Source organism: Gekko japonicus, unplaced genomic scaffold (assembly GCF_001447785.1).
Source record: "Gekko japonicus isolate JY-2015 unplaced genomic scaffold, Gekko_japonicus_V1.1 scaffold3105, whole genome shotgun sequence".
Taxonomy (NCBI): domain Eukaryota; kingdom Metazoa; phylum Chordata; class Lepidosauria; order Squamata; family Gekkonidae; genus Gekko; species Gekko japonicus.
In genome coordinates this window covers 119,455-142,859 of record NW_015163699.1, presented here as the reverse complement: position 1 = coordinate 142,859, position 23,405 = coordinate 119,455, and the positions used below count along the sequence as shown (strand labels likewise).

Below are 23,405 nucleotides of genomic sequence, written 5' to 3'. Positions count from 1 at the left end.
GAAGGGCCGGGCCAAAGCAGTCCCTGACCAAAACTCTTGAAATACAGATAATTGGGGAAAACCTAAAACCAGCAGTTGGATGACACCTTTATTAAGACCATAAAACACCATAAAGTAGTTAGCAAGCTTTTGAGTTCACAAGAATTCTCTTTCAAGCCGGAAAACTACAAAAAGACACTTCTATTTAGGATTACATTTGACTGATTTTGTTTTTATTTATTGGCAGTCCTAATTGGAGTTTTGTGACCTCTGACATGTTTTTTATAATTTTTGTTTTATTCATATAGTTTTAATTGTGTTTTTTTTAATAATTATTTTTGTTTATATTGTAAGCCACCTCGAGTTCTGCAAAGGAGAAAGGAGGCTAATAAATGTTTTAAATGAATAAGGTGAGCGGGAGAGAACGTTGTCTCTGGGCTCAACGGAAAATATCGAGTTTGCATTTATGATCCCCCCCCCACACCCCACAGTGAATCCAGCCCAATCTGCAACAGATTGGCCCAGTTAAACTCCCCCTTGACTCCCGCTCAGGCTTGCTTGCTTTTTTAACATTTAGCCTGAAGAGGAGTTCTGTTACACTAGAAAGTTTGCTTGTTGCTCCATAATGGAGCTGCGGTGGCTCAAGTGGTTAAGACGCTGAACTGCAGGCTATGGAAGGTCAGTAGTTCAGCAGTTCAAGACCCGGGTGCCGCAAGACAGGGTGAGCTCCTGTCTCTAGTTCCAGCTCCTGCCAACCTAGCAGTTCGAAAGCAAGAAATTGCAAGTAGATAAATAGGGACCACTTCGGTGGGAAGGTAACAGCGTTCCATGCGCCTTGGTGTTTAGTCATGTCGGCCACATGACCACGGAAACGTCTTCGGACAGCGCTGGCTCTTCGGCTTTGAAACGGAGATGAGCACCGCAACCCTAGAGTCAGATTTGACTGGCTTTCGAGCAAGGGAACCTTTACCTTTAACCATAATGTTTTAGTTAGTTGCCGTATTTCTTGGCAACTGTTTTTGGATTCCCCCCACCCGTGGCGGTCCAAAATGGCCACCTGCAAATTTAATCCACCTGGAGAAATCAGTGACAACAGCAGCACAGAAACAGTTGTAGTTATACCTTCCAGCTGTTTGGGTAAATGCACAATTAGATCAAGACAAAAAGACCAGCTCTGTAGATGTGGCAAGTAATTGTGCTTTGTATAGTGGCAGCTATCCCTGCTCCAACGGAGGAACACATTCAAAACTCCCCTCCCCTCTCCGCCACCACCCAAACTGATTCCGTTCAGAAAACAGTTTCACCGCTTGATTCTGCTGAACGTACAAGCTGGTCCTTAGGCCTGGTTCACACACACAAGAGAAGGGCAGTGCCATCCGAAGCAGAGGCACACCCAATCCAAACCCATGAAGTCAATGGGTTTAGAAGGCTATAATTTTGTTTCGGATGGCAAAGCTGAGAGGCAGTAGAAATAGACTGCACCAGATTCTGGATTCCAGTTTAGAATGTTCCTTCATATCAAAAACTCTATTTAAAAAAAGGGGGGGGGATAGGGTTGCCAAATGTTTTTTGGCCGGGAGCAGGGGGCTCCCGGCGGGCGTCTTAGGCGTGCGCGCCACCCGGAAGTGATGTCGCACGCTGGGGGCGGGGCCACGCGTGGCCCTGCCCCCAGGGTGTGACGTCACTTCCGGGTGACGCGCACGCGGGGGTGGGGTTTCCCCCGGGCCCCGATTCCGCAGGAGCGGAAATCGAGGCTCGAAAGCGGGGGGAATTCCGCCCCCCGGGGGCATTTGGCAGCCCTAGGGGGGGAGCACAATGAAAGGTTCTACCACCCCTGCCCATCTTTATTTGCTCTAAGAGAATATTTTAAAATGTGGTCCTCCGTTTAACTTCACTTGCAGTTTGAAGTGGCACTGTCCATTTTAATGCCTCAGTTCGCTGCCACCTCTTTTTCACCTCATTTCCTTTCATGTGTGAACCAGGCCTTAGTCATTAAACACTGTCCAAAATTGGGAGCACGAGGAAAGTATGGTCAGACTTATTGGAAATACGTAGCCGCAGCACTATCGAAATCCACACACAGAAAGCAGAAAACGTCCCACAAAGACTAACGCAGTAATATTAAATTTCAAACTGGGAGACACTGCTTAAAAGTAAAGGGATCAGGCAGGTTGAAGGAGATGCCAAAAAGATCAAATTGCTTTAGGAAGCCTAGAAGTAATTTAAAGCCACTATAATGGAGATTCAGATAAAATCCGTACTGAAAACTTAAAAGGAGCAAACAAATCAGGATGAAAATGCCAACCTGGTTGAAGGTAGAACTATGTATTCAGAAAATGGAGCTGCCATAAGTCAGTTGTGACTTAATGGCACATATGTATGTCCGTAGGCCGACTGACAGCTGTGGTGGCTACATGGAACCTCCAGATAGGTTCCACCAATAGCTGTGTACAGGGGTCTTTTAGTAGAAAAAGAGCTGCAGGAGCTCATTAGCATATGGTATGCTAATGAGCAACTAGGCTATTAGCATATTCCACACCCCCTGACATCACCGGAAGTGATGTCAGAAGGGGAAGCAAAAGGGGGGGAGGCATCTTCGAAAGCCTCCCCTTCCCTTCCCCAGCTGGCCTGGGGGGGGGGCGAAGAGTTGGGCCACAGATGGGAGAGAGAGAAAAAGAAGGGAAGAAGGAGGGAGAGAGGAAAAGGAGAGAGGGAAAGGAGGGATGAAAGAAAGAGAGGAGGAAAGGAGGAAAGGAGAGGAAGGAAGGAAGAGAAGGAAAAGAGAGAAAGAAAAGGAGGGAAAGAAAAGGAAATGAGGGAAAGATGGCAAAGAGATGGAGTGAGGGAGGCTCTCCCACCCCCCATCAAGCCCCCACCACCCACCCCCAACCTGATCCCTTACTTACCGCTCCTGCGCGGGCCCAGGGGAACTGGCTGTGGGGCTCTCTGGGTCTGCCACAGGCCCCAGCACTCCTGCGTGGGCCCGAGGGACCCGGCTGCGGGGATCTACAGCCTTCTCCTGGCCCCCGTGCTCTGGCGCGGGGAGCTGGGGGCAGGGCTTGCTGCGCCACCATTTGCACCGGCTCCTGGGCTGCCGGAGCAGTGCTCTGGTGCGCTCCGCCCCCAAAAGACCCCTGGCTGTGTACCCCTGGATGCCAACTGATGGTAGAGGGGAAACAAAAGGGGGAGGCTTTGGTCTCTGTGCCCCTACCCTTCTGAGGCATTTAGTTGGTCACTGTGGGGAAAAGGACTAGCTAGACCTTTTGTCTGATTCAATAGGGCTCTTCTTAAGTGGGGAGCTTTGTGTGTGTGTGTGTGTGTGTGTGTGTGTTGAGCATGGTGATTCTGAATCTGAGTAATGTTACCTTGTCACTCATGAGTAATCTCATATTTTCAAGATGACATTCACAGCATCTTCTGGAACAAGAAGTAGACATAAATTATCTTCTACTAGCTATGGTGATCATTTGTGTGCATAAATTTAGGTGTGGAGACACAAGGAATTCATTTGTGCAGCCTCCCAACATAGTTCCTTAAAACATGAATAAGCTACTGCTGGTAAGGAATACCACTAACCACCATGCTTCATGATATCAGCAGAGGCCCACAACTGGGGGTATGAAGCAGGCAAAATTAATGATAATCCTATGAAATAAGAAAAAAGGAAGAATTGGTTTTATAGTTGTAGTTGCAGATGCAATGGTGGAAAATCCAGACACCTGTGCAAAAATGACTTCACCAATCTTGAATATTGTGTGTTTCCGGGCTTTCTCTCCACAAGAATAGCACAGCTGTTCCATATTTTTCCATGGCTGCCTAGCCTGTAACAGCTGCAAAGATCACTGAAATCACGCTGACACACACCATATAACATCTTCCAGCTGAATGCTGTTGTTCCACCACATAGTAATAACTCATCTTCTTCTACACTTCACTGGGTGATGGTTCAATCCTTGGTGGTGTCCAAAGACAGAAAATTGATTTTTTTTCATTTTATCCCCCCACCCCCACTAATAGCAATCAGGAAGATTTTATTCAGTGCAGCTCTCCAAAAGTATGATTGAATATTTTGTTCGAGTTTTCCGGAAAAGTGGTAAATTAGGAAGTTAAGATTTCAGTTTTAGTGGTGTGCATACTTTGGTCAGCCACACATTGCACCTTAATTCAACCATACTACTCTTTCCTTGGCTTCCATAGCGCGGAGATGGAAATGCAGTAGGTTCCTCAATGACAGGGTAAACTCCAGAATTAATCAATGACAGGGTAAACTCCAGAATTAAGCTACCTTTCCCCCCAGTGCTTTGATAACTCAATTTTCCAGTTATCGAAGAAGAAGAAGAAGAAGAAGAAGAAGAAGAAGAAGAAGAAGAAGAAGAAGAAGAAGAAGAAGAAGAAGAAGAAGAAGAAGAAGAAGAAGAAGAAGAAGAGGAGGAGAAGATTGGATTTATACCCCGCCCTTCACTACCCAAGGGAGCCTCAGAGCGGCTTACAAACTCCTTTCCCTTCCCCTCCCCACAACAGACACCCTGTGAGGTAGGTGGGGCTGAGAGAGCTCTGAGAGAACTGCTCTTTTTCAAGAACAGCTCTGACAGAACTATGGCTTGCCCAAGGTCACACCAGCAGCTGCATATGGAGGAGTGGGGAATCAAACCCGGTTCTCCCAGATTAGAGTCCGCACACTTAGTCACTACACCAAACTGGCTCTAAGAGGGTGCAGTGGAATCACATCCTTCCTAACAAATGACGTGTGGGTAGAAGGCATGGCATGATGGCTTCGTTCTTCACTGGTGATGCCTCAGTAATGATGACTGCTCTGGTTGCACTGCCAAAGTAAAGACTGTCTGCTTGAACTTCAGGAGAATAAAGCATCAGCAACAGGAAAGAGATCAGGAACAGAGCAAATAGCTTTGGAACGGGCGATATCTTCTGTTTCCAACACATGAGATCTGGATTTCATCTGCATCTGTCAACAACCATCGTATTGCAAAGGGGAAATCTTGAGGATACTCATGGACTTCAGATCCCTACTTTGCAACATCGTATCCACGTCAACCACTTTGGGATCCGATCCTGTTAGTATCACTTTGTGTACTGGGGGGGGGGTGTCAGCTCCTTTGAATTGCTATTCCTTGATCAGAAGCTGCTCACAAACAAAACTGGGTTTTGTTTTCTGGAACTGCACGTACAATCTTCTGAGCAGGAGCAGGGAATGGTGGTTAGCCTCAGGGGGTTTATTGGCTTCATATCCAAGGCCATTTTGCCTACTGAAACGCCCCATAATAGCGGCATCTGTCAAAGATTGCACATTCAGGTGGTATCGTAATAATGACAAATGCATCAATGCAATCTTGCGTTACAACTTGGCTAATGAATAATCCAAAGAACGGAGCACCCACCAGTGACATTGTGAATTCAGTACTGTTTGTTTGGACTGAATGGTTCCATTGCAAGGCTGTTTAAACAACAACAACAGTAACAACAAAACATCGACTTTGTCTTTGTAACTCTTGTAGCACCTTTGTCATTGAACTACAATGCTGGCATCCGTTTCAGCTCATACATAAACACATTCTTGAGGTCCATCTTGAACGTCATTGCAGAGTACATAAAGATAAATTAAATGAGGATGATGTTAAAGTTCACAGCAATCCCCATTATTATTACGATTATTTATTTGCTAAAGGCTTGTCTAAGCCTTCACATCAACTGCTTGCATAACCTCGCTACTGCATCGTCTATGTTTACTTTTGCTTGACAGCTTTCTCTCAGAAATGATGTTACTATATCATCAGAGAGATGAACATTAGGAGCGACACGGTTACTGGATATATCCTGAATATTTTTCCGTATTCTTGAATAATTAAATCCAGGGCTTTTTTTCTGGGGGGATGCGCCAGAACGGAGTTCCAGAACCTCTTCGACAGAATTCTTTTAAAAATGTTTAAAAGTTCGTGAGTTTTCAGTACACAGATTGAAAACTTCATTTCCTTCTTGAGCGTTCCAGCACCTTTTTCCAAAAAAAGAGAGCCACCACTGGTATTAAAGTAATATATCCATATCTTCTCTTTACTATATTAAGAGGCCATGCAAACGAATCCCATGTATCCAAAACCATACTATTAGACAGAACAAAAAAAAAATTGCCCTACTTTGGTAGGCATACATTAGGTCCTTTTCCCAATTTGGTGGGTGTGGTGGACACCATCTTGCATTTCCCCAAGGGTGACAAGCTAGCTTCACTCACATTCAAACTCAAGATATATTCAGTCTATTGGAGACTGTTATTTACCACACTGACATAGGGTGGAACCAAAATCTGATACTGGCGGTGGAATAAATGTTTTAGAATTCCTTGAGTATGTCCATAAAAATGTGCAAAAGAGACATCTATTAGACGCTGGCATTCAACTAGTTTTAGTCATGGTTTCAATTAACCAATGGCTAAGGGATCAGCAACATTGGCAGTACCCTCTGATTCAACCCAAGTTGGCCAGGACACTGGCAACCATCTTCTTTACAGAAAAAGTAGCCCTCCAATCCTTCAGGCAACTCAGAGAGTCACACCTTTACTTGGTTCATGGTCACATTTGGGAAGTGGGAATGGAGGTGTTTTTAAGCAGAACTCTGATCTAGTCTCTTTTGGTGCTTGGAGCAAGACGGGGGAGAGGCCAGGATTAAGCCACGATGTAGTCTATAGGGTATCTTGCGACCTCTATCACTCTGAGATATATATCAGAGTGATAGAGGTAGCAAGCAGTTACTATAGATCAGTTTGATCTGTTTGTCAGACCTAGCTGTCATGCTAGTAATCATGTAATTACAGCCAGGTGTTTTCTAGCAGGTGTTACTCTTTCAGGGCTTGTTAGAGCTAGTGATTGCATCACCCTGTTAGAGATTGGCTGGGGTTTAGCATAATAGCTATCAGCTTAGTAAACTGGATGGGGACTTAGTTCTCATAGACTAAAGCACGACATGCTGTACAATAGCCTGTAAATATCTCTGTATATATTCACCTTTATAACCATATAAGCTCTCTGTGCACCTTCATAACTGGTCAGTCTCCCGCTTCTTATTTACAACACCCAATAGCTTCCACATCTGTACATCATATGAAACCATTTTAAGACACTGTGGATAATAAACCATACATTTACACCCTTGTTTGACATACCCTAACTAACGGAACAGACTGGCTCGCATTCAGATGACCACACTAATTATAACCAGTTTCACAAAAGCATGGTTTCACATGATATCTGAACAGAGTCAACACCGATGAACTGAGCTTTTTGAGCCACACAAGAATAGCAACTTGATATTTATGTATTTTGTGTCACTTAAGGACTGAGCAAGCCCTTATAATCCTCCTTCCTATGTGATGAGCAAAAGTCCAGGTGTCTCAGCCCTGGCCAGTATGCACTCGCGCAGGACAGGAAGCCAGCTGCCTGACACCCACTGCTGCCCTCAAAGGAAGCGCTGCTTCCCAAAGTGGTCCCATGCTGATGCTAGCTAAGAAATCCTTTCTGACACCTTTGCCCAGCCTCAGAAGCTCTGGCAACCAGCCCAGACACAGCGTTCATCTTTGTGTCATTGTGAATTGATTAAACGAGGGGAAAATAAACATGAACTGTATGGAACACAGGCTCTCCTGGCTGTGAAGATCAGTTTTGGGTCAGGAATGCAAAGGACAGGAGTTACATAATCAATTCTGCATTAGATAGGTTGTACACACACACACACAGGGAACTGCAGTGGCTGAAGTGGTTAAGACGCTGAACTGCAGGCTGTGGAAGGTCGGTAGTTCAGCAGTTTGAGACCCGAGTGTGCCGCATGACGGAGTGAGCTCCCGTCTCTAGTTCCAGCTCCTGCCAACCTAGCAGTTCGAAAGCAAGAAATTGCAAGTAGATAAATAGGTACCACTTCGGTGGGAAGGTAACAGCGTTCCGTGCGCCTTGGCGTTTAGTCATGCCGGCCACATGACCACGGAAACGTCTTCGGACAGCGCTGGCTCTTCGGCTTTGAAACGGAGATGAGCACCGCAACCCTAGAGTCGGACTCGACTGGCTTTCGAGCAAGGGAACCTTTACCTTTACCTGTACACACACACACACATACGCACACACAGTTGCTTCGAGTCAAAACAGCACATCGGAACTGTAAACCTGGAGCCATTCCACCCTGAATAGCCCAGGCTAGTCCAATGTTGTCAGATCTTGGAAGCTAAGCAGGGTTGGTCCTGGTTAGTACTTGGATGGGAGACCACCAAGGAAGTCCAGGGTTGCTACGCAGAGGCAGGAAATGGGGGGGAAACCCTTTGTTTGTCTCTTGCCTTAAAAACCCTATAGGGTTGCCATAAGTCAGCTGCGACTAGAGGACACACACACACAAAAAACCCAACCCAAAATAACCCATGGGGCTACTTTTTAGTAAAGCTGTTTTGGTAAAGAAGGCGCTAGTTAGACGCTTAGTGTTCCTATTTCATCATGCCTGGAAAGTGCAGGCAAACTCTGAGACTTTACCACCAGTGGTAGGTGATTCCCAGGTCTTTGTTTCTAAAACAAACAGCTGCTATGTACCCTGGACAGCAATGTTCCTTCTAAGCTGTGGAGTCTTGTGAGCAAAAATTCTACCTTGTGAGCTACTGGCATTAAAGTTGTGAGCAAGTGATTGGGCTACTGCATACATTAGTCTGCTCTGGAGCCGTCCCTTCCTGAGCTAAGACAGAAATGTGTGAGCTGGAGGCTAAAAAACTGTGAGCTAGCTCACACTAACTCAGCTTAGAGGGAACACTGCTGGACAGTCCCTTTTTGTTGTGGGGTGCACCCTCCATGGAAAAGGGTGGCCCATATTCCCATTTTTGCCTTTAGGAGTGTTGTGTTAAATTCACATTAGTGTGAGTTACTAGCACTGTCATTCTCCAGGGGACACTGCAGACCTCTCGTAGTCATAATTTTAAGGACCCTACAGATGTTGGGGTCTTCCATCATGCCCTACCCCCCCTTTTTTCTCCTGCCCACCCTGCTTTGTACTTAATGACCAGTCTGATAAAGAGTTCCAGGGAGCTTACAGTTTGTAATACTTTAGTCGGCGTGTCCTACTATTACTGAGAGCCAGCTTGGTGTAATGGTTAGGAGCATGGACTCTAATCTGGGAGAACAGGGTTTGATTCCCCACTCCTCCTCCAGATGTGGCTGCTGGTGTGACCTTGGGTCAGTCACAAGTTATCTCAAAGCTGTTCTCTCAAGGGCAGTTCTCCAGAGAGCTCTCTCAGCCCCACCTACCTCACAGGGTGTCTGTTGTGGGGAAGGGAAGGGAAAGGAAATTGTAAGCTGCCAGCATGCCTCCCCCTTTTTTCCTCCTGCCACCCTGCTTTGTACTTAATGTCCAGTCTGATAAAGAGTTCCAGGGAGCTTACAGTTTGTAATACTTTAGTCGGCGTGTCCTACTATTACTGAGAGCCATCTTGGTGTAATGGTTAGGAGCATGGACTCTAATCTGGGAGAACCGGGTTTGATTCCCCACTCCTCCACTTGCACCTGGCTGGATGACCTTGGGCAAGCCATAGTTCTGATAAGAGCTGTCCTTGAAAAAGAGCAGTTTCTGACAAGAGCTCTCTCAGCCCCACCTACCTCACAGGGTGTCTGTTGTGGGGAGGGGAAGGGAAAGGAGTTTGTAAGCCGCTCTGAGACACCTTTGGGTAGTGAAGGGCGGGGTATAAATCCAATCTCTTCTTCTTCTTTTACCTCACAGGGTGTCTGTTGTGGGGAGGGGAAGGGAAAGGGAAAGGGATTGTAAGCCACTCTGAGACTTTTTTGGGTAGTGAAGGGCGGGGTATAAATCCAATCTCCTCTTCTTCGTCTTTTACCTCACAGGGTGTCTGTTGTGGGGAGGGGAAGGGAACGGAGTTTGTAAGCTGCTCTGAGACACCTTTGGGTAGTGAAGGGCGGGGTATAAATCCAATCTCTTCTTCTACTACTATGATTTTTAGATTCTCCTCCCCCAGACCAGCTACCTACCTACAATTTTATCATTCTCCAGGCTCTCTGGAAGAGAAATCTACAAGTGGGGGAAGGGATGCATGCATCATGGCTCCAAAGGCCTTTCCCCGTATGTTCCCCAGAGAGCACTGCGATCAGGATCCCAAAACCGCCTGGCCCTCCCTGGCCCTAAGGAAGTCAGGTTGATGGTAACCAGGACGAGGGCTTTTTCGTTTGTAGCTCCGTCCTACTGGAACGAGCTCCCTGCCAAGATCAGGACCCTGTGGGACTTGTCACAGTTCCGCAGGGCTGTGAAAACAGAACATTTTATTCAGGCGTTCCGATAGGAGCGACGTTTTACCAGCAGCGCCCTGTTGCGAACTCCGATTCTATACGATCTAATGCAGCGGTACCACCGATTGTGTCCCTAAATTGCACTTTAGTTTTATCGCCATCTAATGAATGTTTTCTATTGACTGGTTGTGTTTTAAATGATGTTTTATATCTTATTGTGGATGTATACTGCTTGTCAGTTCTTGGAAGCCGCCCTGAGCCTGCCTGGCAGGGAGGGCGGGGTAAAAGTGAAATAAATAAATAAATAAATAAAATGCATGTGTGTGAAAACAGGGGCACTGTGAAATGCTCAGCCTGCGTACTGCGGCTGCTGAGTGTACTGGGCCCGAACCCACCAAACACTCACCTGAGCCCACTGATTATGGAGGGCTGGGGATACCTCTGACCCGCACAGAAGAAACCAGACCCTGACTGCTGGCACCTTGAGGCACAACACTAACTCCTTCAGTTGGTTCCGGATGCAGCAGCGTGGCCCAATAGGGCTGCCAAGTGGGGGCAGGGGCGGGTAACCCCCCGCTTTGGAGGCCCAATTTCCGCCGCCGCAGAATTGGGCCCCGGGGGGAACTCTGCCCCCCGAAGCACAGCGTGGCTGCATCACCAGAGGTGACGCAACCATGTCGATCACATTTGGGGGCGTGGTCCCGATCGTCAGAGGGAAAACTCTATGGTTTTCCCTCCAACGATCGGGGCCACGCCCTCAACGTGATCGACATCGTGCATCACTTCTGGTGATGTGCTGGTGGCGCGTGCGTGCGCGTGCAAAGCACACGCGTGCGCACATCGCCAAAGAGCTCCCAGAGAACGGCGAGGCTCCCCCGCCGGTAAGAGAAAATGACTTGGCAACCCTATGGTCCAATGAGGGTGGAGGCTGGTGCCATGACAACATAAACCAGGAGGGGAGATGTGTTCCTGAGAGTCTGGAATGTCTGGAAGTGGGTGGAGCTTTCAGGAGCTGCAAGGAGGTCTTTAAAACTTGCCATCTCCAGGCCAAGGCAGATGCCTTCATCTACTCTGATGACACAGAAAGTGGAGGAGTGAGACCAGGAGGGAGAAACTGGGCCTGACAACCCCTTGCCTTCCATGCAGAGGCCCTGCATCTCTCTGACCAAAAGGGCGGACCTTCGTTTGCTTTTTACATCAGTGCAGGGCACACTAACATAACACAGCGTATAGGAGGTAGAGCTGGGACTTTAGGAGTGCTTAGCTGTCGGACGTACACTTGGCCACACATACTCAACAGTTATCACTTGCCTGACCACAGGGGAGTGGCAAACGTGTTCTGAGAAATGTTGGAGGGTCTGTAATAAGCTTCTTTATGGCAAAAGGGAGTCAAAATAAATTTTAAAAATGTACCGTGCTTTAGTTCCTCCCTTACAAATTAGCCATCTTATTTTGATAACTCAGCTTTAGAGTCCTGCACTATGCAATCACATCCTGAAAACCACACATTAACAAGATGGGAAGGGGGGGGGACCCCAGTACCATGATATGCCCCTTAGATAATTAAAAAAACCCACAACAATTACTAGAATAGAAATTGTCTTAATTAAAAACAAAACAAAAGGACACAATAACTGCCCACAGAGAGAAAGAAATGTACCTTTCCTTTCCGTTTTATCGGAAACTTTTCCTCCAATGGGCGAGTAAGTCGTATCCATGGTCTCTGTGCCTTTGTTTCCTTTACTGACTCCGTTTTCATACAGCTGCCCTTCCACAGGCTGGAGTTGCCAAGTTAGGCCAAACAAATGTACTGCTATTAAAAAAAGAAAAGAAGAAGAAGAAGAAGAAGGGGGAGGGGGGAGAACACCAATTAATTTATGCCCACATTGTGGCACCTTTATTACACAAAGAAAGAAGGCAGCCAGGCCAGCTTTTGCAAAAGTCAATTATTATATGCCTGTGTTTGGAATAAATTGGAATTCTAAGTATGCTAATTTCACCTTAAACTAAATGTTTAATTAGTTTCCACACGTTCTTCTGGAGATGAGCCAATACTGGATGATGAATTTCTTCAGCAATTAACAGAATCACTCGCTATTCCAAAGACAATGGCTTTGTAAGTGAAATACAGTATGGGAAGTTATAATGCTGTAGCTATGAGTGCAACCAACACTCTGCTATATACTTACAAGGGAGTCGATACCGGCTAAATACCAGGAGAAACGTCCTAAGTGTGTCAGAGTGGTTGAGCAGTGGAACAGACTGCCTCGGGAGGTGGTGGATGCTCCTTTGCTGGACGTTTTCAAGCGGAGGCTGGACGACCATCTGTCATGCCCACCATGCCGCCCGACCCAGTGAACCCTGATCCCGGGGACTCTGCACCTTCAACATCCAAGATCGAGATCCCTGCACCCCTGGAAAGCCTAAGTCTTGCAGAGAATGAGCACCAACTACCAGAAGGGTTCACACCTGGAGCCGCTCCTGCAGAGCCAAGCACAAGCTCCACGCCCCCTGATTCCCCTCCACCTGTAGCTCGTTTACGAGACCGAAGGAGACGAGACTTAACAGCCTGACGTAAGGAAGCACACATGCATGGGAGAGCTGCTCTGAGTCCAGAGTATTGACTGGAGCCAGGACTCTGTAATCAGCCGGTAATTAGTGACAAAAGGAAAGGGGTTTTAAGGCAGCTCCCATCACTATCCAACTCGTGCTGGCAACTGATTGCATGATTGAAGCACTGCACCTTGGACCCTGCATCTGGTTTCCTGACTTTCTGTTTGACCCCCTCAGCTTTTGACTCCGGACTGTGTGACATCATTCTTCTGGCTCCCTGACCTTGGAACATATAACCTGACTCTGAACAACGGCTTTCGGCTTTACTGCTCTGACTGATCTCTGGTAAACCACAGACCTGATATTTTGGACTGTGCTTTTGTTGGTCTGCCTCTCTGATGCCCTGACCACTGCCTGTGTGTTTGTTTACTCCGTGCCTTGCCTAGCCCGCCCACCAGGGCAATCGTGACACCATCTTTCAGGTATGTTGCAGGGTTATCTTTAGGCTATGCTCCTGCAGAGTGTAGGGGGGTTGGACTAGATGACTTGCAAGGTCCCTTCCAACGAGAGAAGGTGTTGGGGTGACTGGGCTCACTAAGGAATTATCTGCAGTATTTACAGCTGCACAAGTAGAGCATAAAGTAAGGAGAAGAGGCACTTCTTCAAGACAGTAGATCCACTATCCCATGTCATACCCCACAAGAGAGAAAGAGAGACAGAGGCTAACTATATGCACTCCTGTGCAATGCTCCCTCTAAGCTGTGGGGTCTTGTGAGCAAAAATTCTACTTTGTGAGCTACTGGCATTAAGGTTGTCAGCAAGCAATTTGGCTGCTGCATAAAATTAGTTGGCTCTGGAGCTGTTCTTCCCGAGCTGAGACAAAAATGTGTGAGCCGCAGGCTAAGAAACAGAGTTAGCTCACACTAACTCAGCTTAGAGGGAACACCGACCCTGTAGTATTTTACTTTCAGTCAATTGACAGCTGCTTCTGTTTGTTCTCTCTCTCTCTCTCTCTCCATCCCAAACCTCAAACCTGTGGTTGTCCCACACATACATACATGTGCCCTCCCCTCAGCTGGCTGTAAGAACATAAGAACATAAGAGACGCCAATGTTGGATCAGGCCAAAGGCCCATCCAGTCCAGCACTCTGAATCACACAGTGGCCAGAAATACCAGTGCCATCAGGAGGTCCACCAGTGGGGCCAGGACATTAGAAGCCCTCCCACTGTTGACCCCCCCCCCAGCACCAAGAAGACAGAGCATCACTTGCCCCAGAGCCCCTATCTATACCTTGTGGCTAATAGCCACTGATGGACCTCAGTGCTGTGTGCCACCTTCTTCAAACTCTGATGGATCCTTGAATGAGATGGGACCATCTCCCACAAAGAACAGGACCACAGCCACTAAGGAGCAACGACATCCTTCTGTCAAGTTCCTGATCCCCAGAACAACCCAGGCAAACCCGTGGTCTCATTCACATTCCCCAGACACCAGCTCCACGGTAGACCGCTTCGTCAACTTTGCATTTCCTATGCAAGTCAAAGCTAGAAGAACACTTTTTGCAGCTGCAGAACTTTGGACTGAAGGAGGAGTCCTCTAGACCCCACTCCCATACACTCATACACTTGCTCGCACAAGTTGCTTTTCACTCCCCCCAGATTTTGGATCATAACAAATACAGGTTGGGGATTGGGGCTGGAATGGGAAAGCAGGGGAGTGTCTTGGCTTGTTGCGCATGGTCCTGGCTTGGGTTTTCAGCCCCCAGGTAGCGGCTGGAGATCTCCTGCTATTACAACTGATCTCCAGGTGACAGAGCTCGGTTCACCTGGAGAAAATGGCCATTTCGGAAGATGGACTTTATAGCATTAGACCCCATTGAAGTCCCTCCCCTTCCACCCCAACCTCCTCAGGCTCTACTTCCGAAATCTCCAGGTACTTCCCAACCCAGAGCTGGCAAGTGGCAAACCTAGTCCTGGCCTTGACACCAAAGTCTGCCCCTAGGGTTGCCAAGTCAGAAAAACTCACCAGCGGGGGAGCCTCGCCGGGCTCCGGGAGCCGTCGTTGGATGAGCGCCGCCAGCACGTCACCAGAAGTGACGCGCGACATCGACCACATTGAGGGCGTGGCCCCGAACGTCGGAGGGAAAACCATAGAGTTTTCCCTCTGACGATCCGGGCCACGCCCCCAACGTGATCAATGTGGTTGCGTCACCTCTGGTGACGCAGCCATGCTGCGCTTCGGGGGGCAGAGTTCCCCCCCGGGGCCCGATTCCGCGGCGGCGGAAATCGGGCCTCCAAAGCGGGGGTTTATCCGCCACCTGCCCCCACTTGGCAGCCCTATCTGCCCCCCCTCCTGTCACATGACTTTGGTCACATGGTTGCAGCTCAGTTCCTCCTGAGTCAGCAGTGCCGAAGACCACTGACCAAATCATGTAGCAAGAAGGGAGTCAAAGCCAAGCAAAGGAAGCATCGTGCTGGACTGTAGCAGACCCTTTTTTTTGCAATGCATTTATTTAATGCTAATATTTGTCATAAAACGAGACACAGTTACACAGGTCATGCTTAATTAACTTAGCTCAGAAGAAATGTACCGAGCTGGGACCAGCAAACATTTTGTGCCTTTAGAACAATAAAGCAACAACAAAAGATTGCCAAACCACTGGGACCCTAGAAATAATTTATTCCCAATTCTAAATCTTCTGAGGCGTATTTTACAGTCGGCGTTATTTTCTTTTAAAAATGCAAGCAAATGATGCTCACGCCTCTGATCCATTTAATTTTGATTTAGTCAATAAAGTTTATTTGTTCAACCAAAGGTCATCATAGAATGTCATACATCCCCGAAGCACAGGAGTAGTCAAGAACCAGATAGGCAAAAGCAGAAAGGATTAGGAGGGCCGGATTTGGATTAAAAATGGATGGGAGGTAAGATCAGAGTAATAATTCTATTAAATAGGCGCCATCTCGGAATGTTGTACGTACAGCAATGTGGAAATGATACAGAACGCCATCGCCTCAGATTCTTTTCTTCTTCCCAAGATTCTTCTCCGCCTTCTATCACTCAAGCCTTGCCCTAAATCCAGAAGACCAATAAAGAAGACCCCAGGTGGCATCACCTGTGGTTCTGAGGACACTGAGTGCCCAGCTGAAATTAGCTGCTCCCATCGTAGGAGGAAATCTTTTGTACTTGCCTCCCATGGAAGCCATTTTTAAACTAGTCCCGCCTCCCACAGAAGCCACTTTGTGGTGGCATCCACTACCCTTTCTCAAAATGGCAGAAGTACTGACAGGTTCGACAAGGTCGAAGACCCTGGCTATATATTATAAGGAAGCTTAACAGTACTCTGAGTCACCTTCATGACAGGTTCGACAAGGTCGAAGACCCTGGCTATATATTATAAGGAAGCTTAACACTACTCTGAGTCACCTTATTTCTTATGGATAAAAGGAAGTACTTCTTCACCCAAAGAGTGATTAACACATGGAATTCACTGCCACAGGAAGTGGTGGCGGCTACAAGCATGGACGGCTTCAAAAGGGAATTAGATAAGCATATGAAGCAGAGGTCCATCAATGGCTATTAGCCACAAGGTATAGATTGGGGCAAGTGATGCTCTGTCATCTTGGTGGTTGGGGGGGGGTCAACAGTGGGAGGGCTTCTAATGTCTTAGCCCCACTGGTGGACCTCCTGATGGCACCTGGTATTTCTGGCCACTGTGTGACACAGAGTGTTGGACTGGATGGGCCTTTGGCCTGATCCACCATTGGCGTCTCTTATGTTCTTATGTCCACAGGATCCATTCTGGGGAAGTTCACATCCCGTTTGGTGCAATGGTTAGGAGCACGGACTGTAATCTGGGAGAACTGGGTTTGGTTCCCCACTCCTCCACATGCAGGTGCTGGTGTGACCTTGGCTCAGTCACAGTTCCATCAGAGCTGCTCTCTCACGAGCAGTCCTCAAAAGAGCTCTCTCAGCCCCACCTACTTCACAGGCAATGCTCCCTCTAAGCTGTGGAGTCTTGTGAGCAAGAATTCCACTTTGTGAACTACTGGCATTAAAGCTGTGAGTGAGCTATCTGGCTACTGCATAAATTAGTTTGCTCTGGAGCCATCCTTCCTGAGCGAAGACAAAAATGGGTGAGCCGGAGGCTAAACATCTGAGAGCTAGCTCACACTAACTCAGCTTAGAGGGAACACTGCTCACAGGGTGTCTGTTGTAGAAAGGGGAAGGAGTTTGTAAGCTGCTCTGAGACTCTGGGTAGTGAAGGGCGGGGTATAAATCCAGTCTCCTCCTCCTCCTCCTCCTCCTCCCCCTCTATTTCTGCCTCTCCCCTACTCTCCACTTGTACCAAGGAAATAAGTCTTGGCTAGCACATTGCTGATACCAGCTTTTCGTAGCTAGCATGACTCTTTTTCATATCTCAGTCTTCTGATGAGGCTGCCACCCTTCTAGTACCAATTAGTACAAGTGATTTCCACACACTCAGCCTCAATTATAAGCCTTGAGGAAGAATAATGAACCTTATTATTAGGTGGTGGCAGGCATGTTCTACCAGCTTCTTTACATCACCGCCATTCATCAGGCAAACATATTTCACACAGCCAGGAGTCCAGTCAGTTCAAACTCAGCCGACGGGACGGTTTCTCCACAGTGTGATTTTAAATGCAGTCGGTGCTTAAGGGCGATGTTTGACCTCCCAGTCCATGACATTTCCTGAATCTGTGCTAACCAGGTTCTCAGGGTCAGGTGGATAAAAAAACCCTGTTTACTATCTTGGAAGCTAAATTCAAAGATAGGAAGGGGGAAGGAGGAGAGTCTACTAACTTCTCCGATTGGGGTCCTGGCGGGCTACTGAGAAACCCCTTCCTACTGACTGATGACACTCCCTCTTACATACATCCTTGAGGTACGTCTTTTTAAAATTGACCCTTTGTCCAACAGCGAGCTATTCTGAGCTGGATCTGGCAACGTGTGCAGTCTGACAGGAAAGAAAGCCAAGCAAGCAACCCCCTGACTGCTACATTATGTTGAAACAACTGGATCTTGATTATGCTGATCAGCATCTCAGTCATTTAATTAGCATCTCAACAGTCCCGTTTTAGGCAATGGTAAACCAGCAGAGTGCGAGATTGAGGGCTAAGATTCCAACTCAGAGGCAAGAAGTAGGGTTGCCAGCTCCGGGTTGGGAAATACCTGGAGATTTTTTGGGGAGTAGGGTTGCCTGCCCCTCCCCCGGTAGAGGCCGGGGGTCCCCTGGCGCTAGGCCCTGCCCCACCACCAATCAGCTAGCCGGTGGGGGACTTAACAGGAGAGGGAGGGAGGCCCAGGCTATGTCACCGGTGATTTGGTGACAACACTTCTGGCATGCACCGGAAGAGATGTCACCATGCTGGCAATGACATGACAACACTGGTATTTTGACAAAAAAACCCTCTAAGGTAGAAGCCATTTTTACCACAGAATTTTTGCCCAAATAGCAGAGCGTCACCACCAATGTTCCCTCTAAGCTGTGGAGTCTTGTGAGCAAAAATTCTATTTTGTGAACTACTAGCATTAAAGTTGTGAGCGAGCGATTTGGCTACTGCATGAATCAGTTTGCTTTGGAGCCCTCCTTCCTGAGCGAAGACAAAAAGCTGTGAGCTGGAGGCTAAAAAACTGTGAGCTAGCTCACACTAACTCAGCTTAGAGGGAACACTGGTCACCACAGTGTCACAGCGCGATGACCTCACTTCTGCTGCATGCTGGACGTGACGCAGCCATGTCACTGGCAATGTTGCCTCGGCCTCTTTCCCGCTCCTGGTAAGTCCCCTCATGGCAATCCTATGTGGGGGGAGCCTTGAGAAAGCAGGGTTTGGGGAGGTGTGGGTCCTCAGCAAGGTACAATGCCATAGAGTTGACCATCCAGAGCAGCCATTTTCTCCAAGGGAACTGATCTGTGTTGCCTCACCTGGAAGCTGGCAACCCTGGCAAGAAGACGACCAATTTCCCCTTGGTCTAGAACGGTGCACAGATTCCATTTTATTAACCTGTGGTAGAAATAGCCAGTCAGAAAGAGTGGCGGTCTGCAATATGGTGGCAAAGCTAAGGTAGTAAAAAGGGACTGTACCACTTCAGATTGTAGACGTTGGAACACGTTTATGAAGATTCCCCTACATAAACGGCAGCAAGCAGAAAACTAGCAAAACAAGGCATGGACTGGGACAAAAATGCTGAGTTGCTAGGATAATTTTTCTTTGCAAAAATGATCTATCAACAGTCAGGAATGGCACGGTCTGATCAATCTCCTCAGGATCGCAAGACCACATCTTGCTTATGCATGCAGAGAAAACTAGTGCGAGCGGCAAATGTCAGGAAGGGAGTTATATAGATTCAGTCAAGTGCTGCAGAATACTCGCACTCAAGAATTATCTTCTGTTTCTACTTTCTTCGGTAACAGATTGCCAGTAATTTGGAAATGGAGGCTGTATGACAGTTGTTGAGAGCCAGGGTCAGATTGGGATCTGGGCGAACCAACTTCAGACTCCCCCACTCTGTCAAGAGGTTTGCTGGGTGACCTTGGGCCAGGTCACACACTTGTAGCATAAACTACCTCAGCAGGGTTGTCATGAGAATAAAACTGAGGAGGAAAAATGTACAGCATCCTCAGCTCCTTGGGGGAAGGCGGAATACAAATGCACTAATACAGAAATACACGCTTCAGGTAGGTAGTTGTGTTGGACTCACGAAAGCACCTACCCTGCCACAAATTTTGTTAGTCTTTAAGGCGCTACTGGAGTCTGGTTCTTTTCTATTTTATACATAAATGTCTGCCTAGCGAGGATGAATCAAATGTATCTGATGAAGTGAGCTCCAGCCCACAACAGCTTTTGCTGGAATAAAATCTTGTTTCTATTTAAGATGTCCCAAGACTCCTGTTTATTTTTACAGAATTGCAGACTCAAATGACTGATTTTTTTTTAAAAAAAAAGATTAAGGAACACAGGAAACTAACATGTCAGTGAGTCTAGTCTTTAGTTTTCGCCAGATCAGGTGCTAGTGATCTTTTATCTTTGTGAGATGCTAGTAATCTTTTATTTTATTTTTTAATACAGAGAAACATCTAGTCTGAGTCCCCACCTAAATCGTGAAGTCGTACGACTGGGAGACAGTGAGAAATATGCTGGAAAGGAAAGTAGAAAGACAGAGGAATTTCAGACAGGTGATATATTCCGGAAGAGGAACGGTTCCCAAACGGTTTCTGGTCTGTCATTTCAGACAGAACCGTTTGAGAACCGGTTCCCTTCCGGAATATATTTGTCATTTCATACACAATTGCTTCTGTCCCGTTTAGGAAACGGGGCTGAAGCGTTTTACCTGTCAGCCGCTTCCAAGTACTCCTCAGTTTCCTCTCCCAGTTCCGATGCCCTTTTTCCCGCCGTTTTTCGCCAGCGTGGGCGATCTCCGGGGTTTTTTTTGTTTTGGAACATTCGTTTTATAGCGTTATACCGTTATAGCGCTATAACGGAATAGCATTATATCAATCCCATTGGAATGCATGGAGTGTTTTTTGTTATACTGCTATAGCGCTATAGCGCTCTAAAGCGAACATTCAAAAAAAAAAAAGCCGGAGATCGCCCGCACGGGCGAAAAACGGTGGGGGAAAAGTGGGAAAAAGGGGTGCAGTCTGAAATGGCAAACCGCTTCAGATCCAGCTCTTTACCGGAAGGGGAAAGCCATGTGTGAAATGGCAGCCCTATACCAGTTCACTTCAAAACGGATCATTACCGGCTTGAAACCGGGTGAAACTGGGTAATGTGAAATTCCCCACAGTCTAAGAGTGTGGTCACACGTGCCAGATAATGCAGAGGGGAAGCGAAGCTATTTGCTCTGTAGTAATTTGACCCGCCACTGCGTGATCAGACACAACAGTGGGTGAATCGGGTTTTCCCCCCTTTGCCGCGTGTTTCTGGTGTGCTTCAACGAGGGATCACTGACGCAATGGGGGTGCGCTGGAGCGATCACATGGGAAAGTCCATCTACGGCCTATCGCAAACCCGTTTGATACCGCACTTTCCCCGGTATTTTTAAAATTCCGCTTCTTCGGCGGAGCGAAACGGGTTGCCAACGGGTGCGGGATGCTTGCCAGATGTTCCCGTGTGATCATGCCCTTAAAATCGGCCTGGCATTCGTGCCTATCATGCGGCTAATTCTGCGTGTGATCGGGACCTAAGGTTCTCATAACCCTGGGCTGGGTTGACAACTGTGCATGGGATTCCAAAGGCTGAGGCAATGGCTGAGTTTAGGGAAGCAGTAGTCGCCCTTTACTTTGTCCTTTACGGGATGTGGAGGAGATGCCCATGAAAAAGTCCACTAACCTTCACCCTTTGCTTTAGGGCCAAATTTGATTGCCTTGCATTGTGGCAAAGTCAGGCCCTTAGGGGACAGGCATCACAACGGAAGCGTATAAGTGTGCTGTGTTATTTGTGATGAAAGTACGGAGGGAGGGACTTGGCAAGTCTAGATAACAGATTATTTATCTTACAATCTGTGTCATATATTTGGAGAACGGATCTGGGGAAAAAATACACAAGGCTTTTGAGTTTTTGTGGCAGCTTGTTTCTATATATGCTTCTTTTTTTTTTTGCAGATTACATTCTGTAAACTGGATTAACCCACCATCTGCAACAAAGCCAACGATTAAATTGAATTTATTCTTATCTACCTTCTGTGTAAGCACAGCTTGTCAACTTGCGTTCTGCAAAGTTTGGCAGTCAACAAAATGTGAGGGCTGGCTGAGACACAAGCAACTCCCTGTAGCGGATCGGCGAATAACAACAACCCACCAAACAGAGTGCAGTGTGTATGTATGAAGCCTAGGTACGGCATCTTCAGGGCAAGCGATGGAAATGTTGCCACCATCAAGAAATTCCTAGGGAATAACCTGTTATATACGTGGACCGCCACCAGAGGTCCGCGGACTGGCCAGAGCTTGGATCCTAGAACAATGGAAACTTTGGATCCTGGATCCCCCAGCCCCAACCAATAGCAAACTTGGCGGGACATTCAAACCTTCCAATGGGAGTGGGGGGTGGCTGGGTGGATATGTATATAGTTGGCCCTGTTGGCCGTTAGAGCTAGTCTTTGTCTGTGTGAAGTACAATAAACGTGTGCTACAGTATGTCGTCGTCCAAGTCCTCCATGCGGCGAACCCAGTACTTTTCATAACCTGGACCTAGTACATCCCCATTTTGCCTCTATGGGCATGTTTTTGGGATTAGCATTTTACATAGCGTTGCCAACCTTCAGCAGGGGTTTTGAGATGTCCCAGAATTATAACTGATCTCCAGAGAGCAGAGAGCAGTTCCCCTGGAGAAAATGGCTGCTTTAGAGGGTGGACTCCATGGCATTATGCCCTGCTGAAATCCTGCCCCTCCCAAATCCCACCTTCCCCAGGATCCACCCCCCAAATCTCCAAGGATTTCCCAACTTGGAGTTGGCACCTCTAATCTCATGCTAAACTTTCCTTAAATCTGGGAAGTCTGTTTGGCAAATGTCGTTTCAGCAGATGACTCCTGAAAGTGAAAAGCCAGGCCCGCTAATCAAGGTGGACTGGATCCACGCCAGAACCTCTCTCTCTACCCATTCATTTCCCACTACAAATTGAAACGCAGCCTGTTCCAACAAGAAGATGACAGGAAAGGCTAAAGAGAACAGGCCCACCATCCGGCTGCAAGTAATTCCAAGCTAAAATATCAGATTCTCCCCCCCCCCCCCCAAAAAAAGCTGGACATTTGGAAAGAGAAAGACAAGCTGCAGATCTCTGCCAGGCCACTTAAGAATCATCTCGTCCCGAGGGGAGGACAGAAACGACAGAACAGCCAGTCAGACAACCTGACTGAAGAGGCAAAAACATGTATTTAAGCCATCGATTTGCCTGTCACAAGCATGGGAGGCAGCTACCACAAACAAAGGTTTTGGACCTCCTGCGGCATACATATTCTTGGTAGTTTTACTGTACATTAAGGGAGTGCTTTTTTTAACAGGGAGGCGATTCATAACTGCAACCACTCAATCGCTGAAAGAAGAGGAGGCGATCATTTGCAAAACACCCTCCCCCCCACAATCACTCACACCTGTGGCTATTTGTGGGGAAAGGGCAGACGGTCATCGCCACTGGTGAAGAGAGTGGCTTTGGCTAGCTGATCTCTCACACCAAACTGTTGTGCAGCCAATGGAAAGCCTGGCTCCCTAATAACTGTACCATAGGCGGTGGCCCAGGTTACCTGATCTCGTCAGCTCTCAGAAGCTAAGCAGGGTCAGACATGGTTAGGGCTGCCAGATCCTTCGTCCAGCCAGAGGATCTCCCGGTCTTCGGGGCTCTCATCCACCTTCGGCCAAATGACTGGTGAGTAGGGCTGCCAAATCGGGCTGGGGGGCGGGGAAACCCCCGCTTTGGAGGCCCGATTTCCACCACGGCGGAATTGGGCCCCGGGGGGAACCCCGCCCCCGGCGTGCGCGTCACTAGGAAGTGATGTGGACACGCCGGGCACGCTGGGGGCGGGGCCACAGCCATACAAGGGAAAGCTCTATGGTTTTCCCTTGTATGGCCGTGGCCCCGCCCC

The 23,405-nt window shown here is 47.7% G+C and overlaps 1 protein-coding gene across 1 annotated transcript in view; it reads right to left on the bottom strand.

The window, feature by feature from the left end:
• Positions 1–23,405, bottom strand: part of LOC107107513 (teneurin-1-like) — a gene marked incomplete at its 3' end in the record, with an annotated part of 108,864 nt that overhangs the window by 22,917 nt on the left and 62,542 nt on the right. Inside the window, exon 3 of the mRNA XM_015407823.1 lies at positions 11,911–12,063. Coding sequence (XP_015263309.1) covers positions 11,911–12,063 — 153 coding nt within the window. The remainder of the gene's footprint in view (positions 1–11,910; positions 12,064–23,405) is intronic.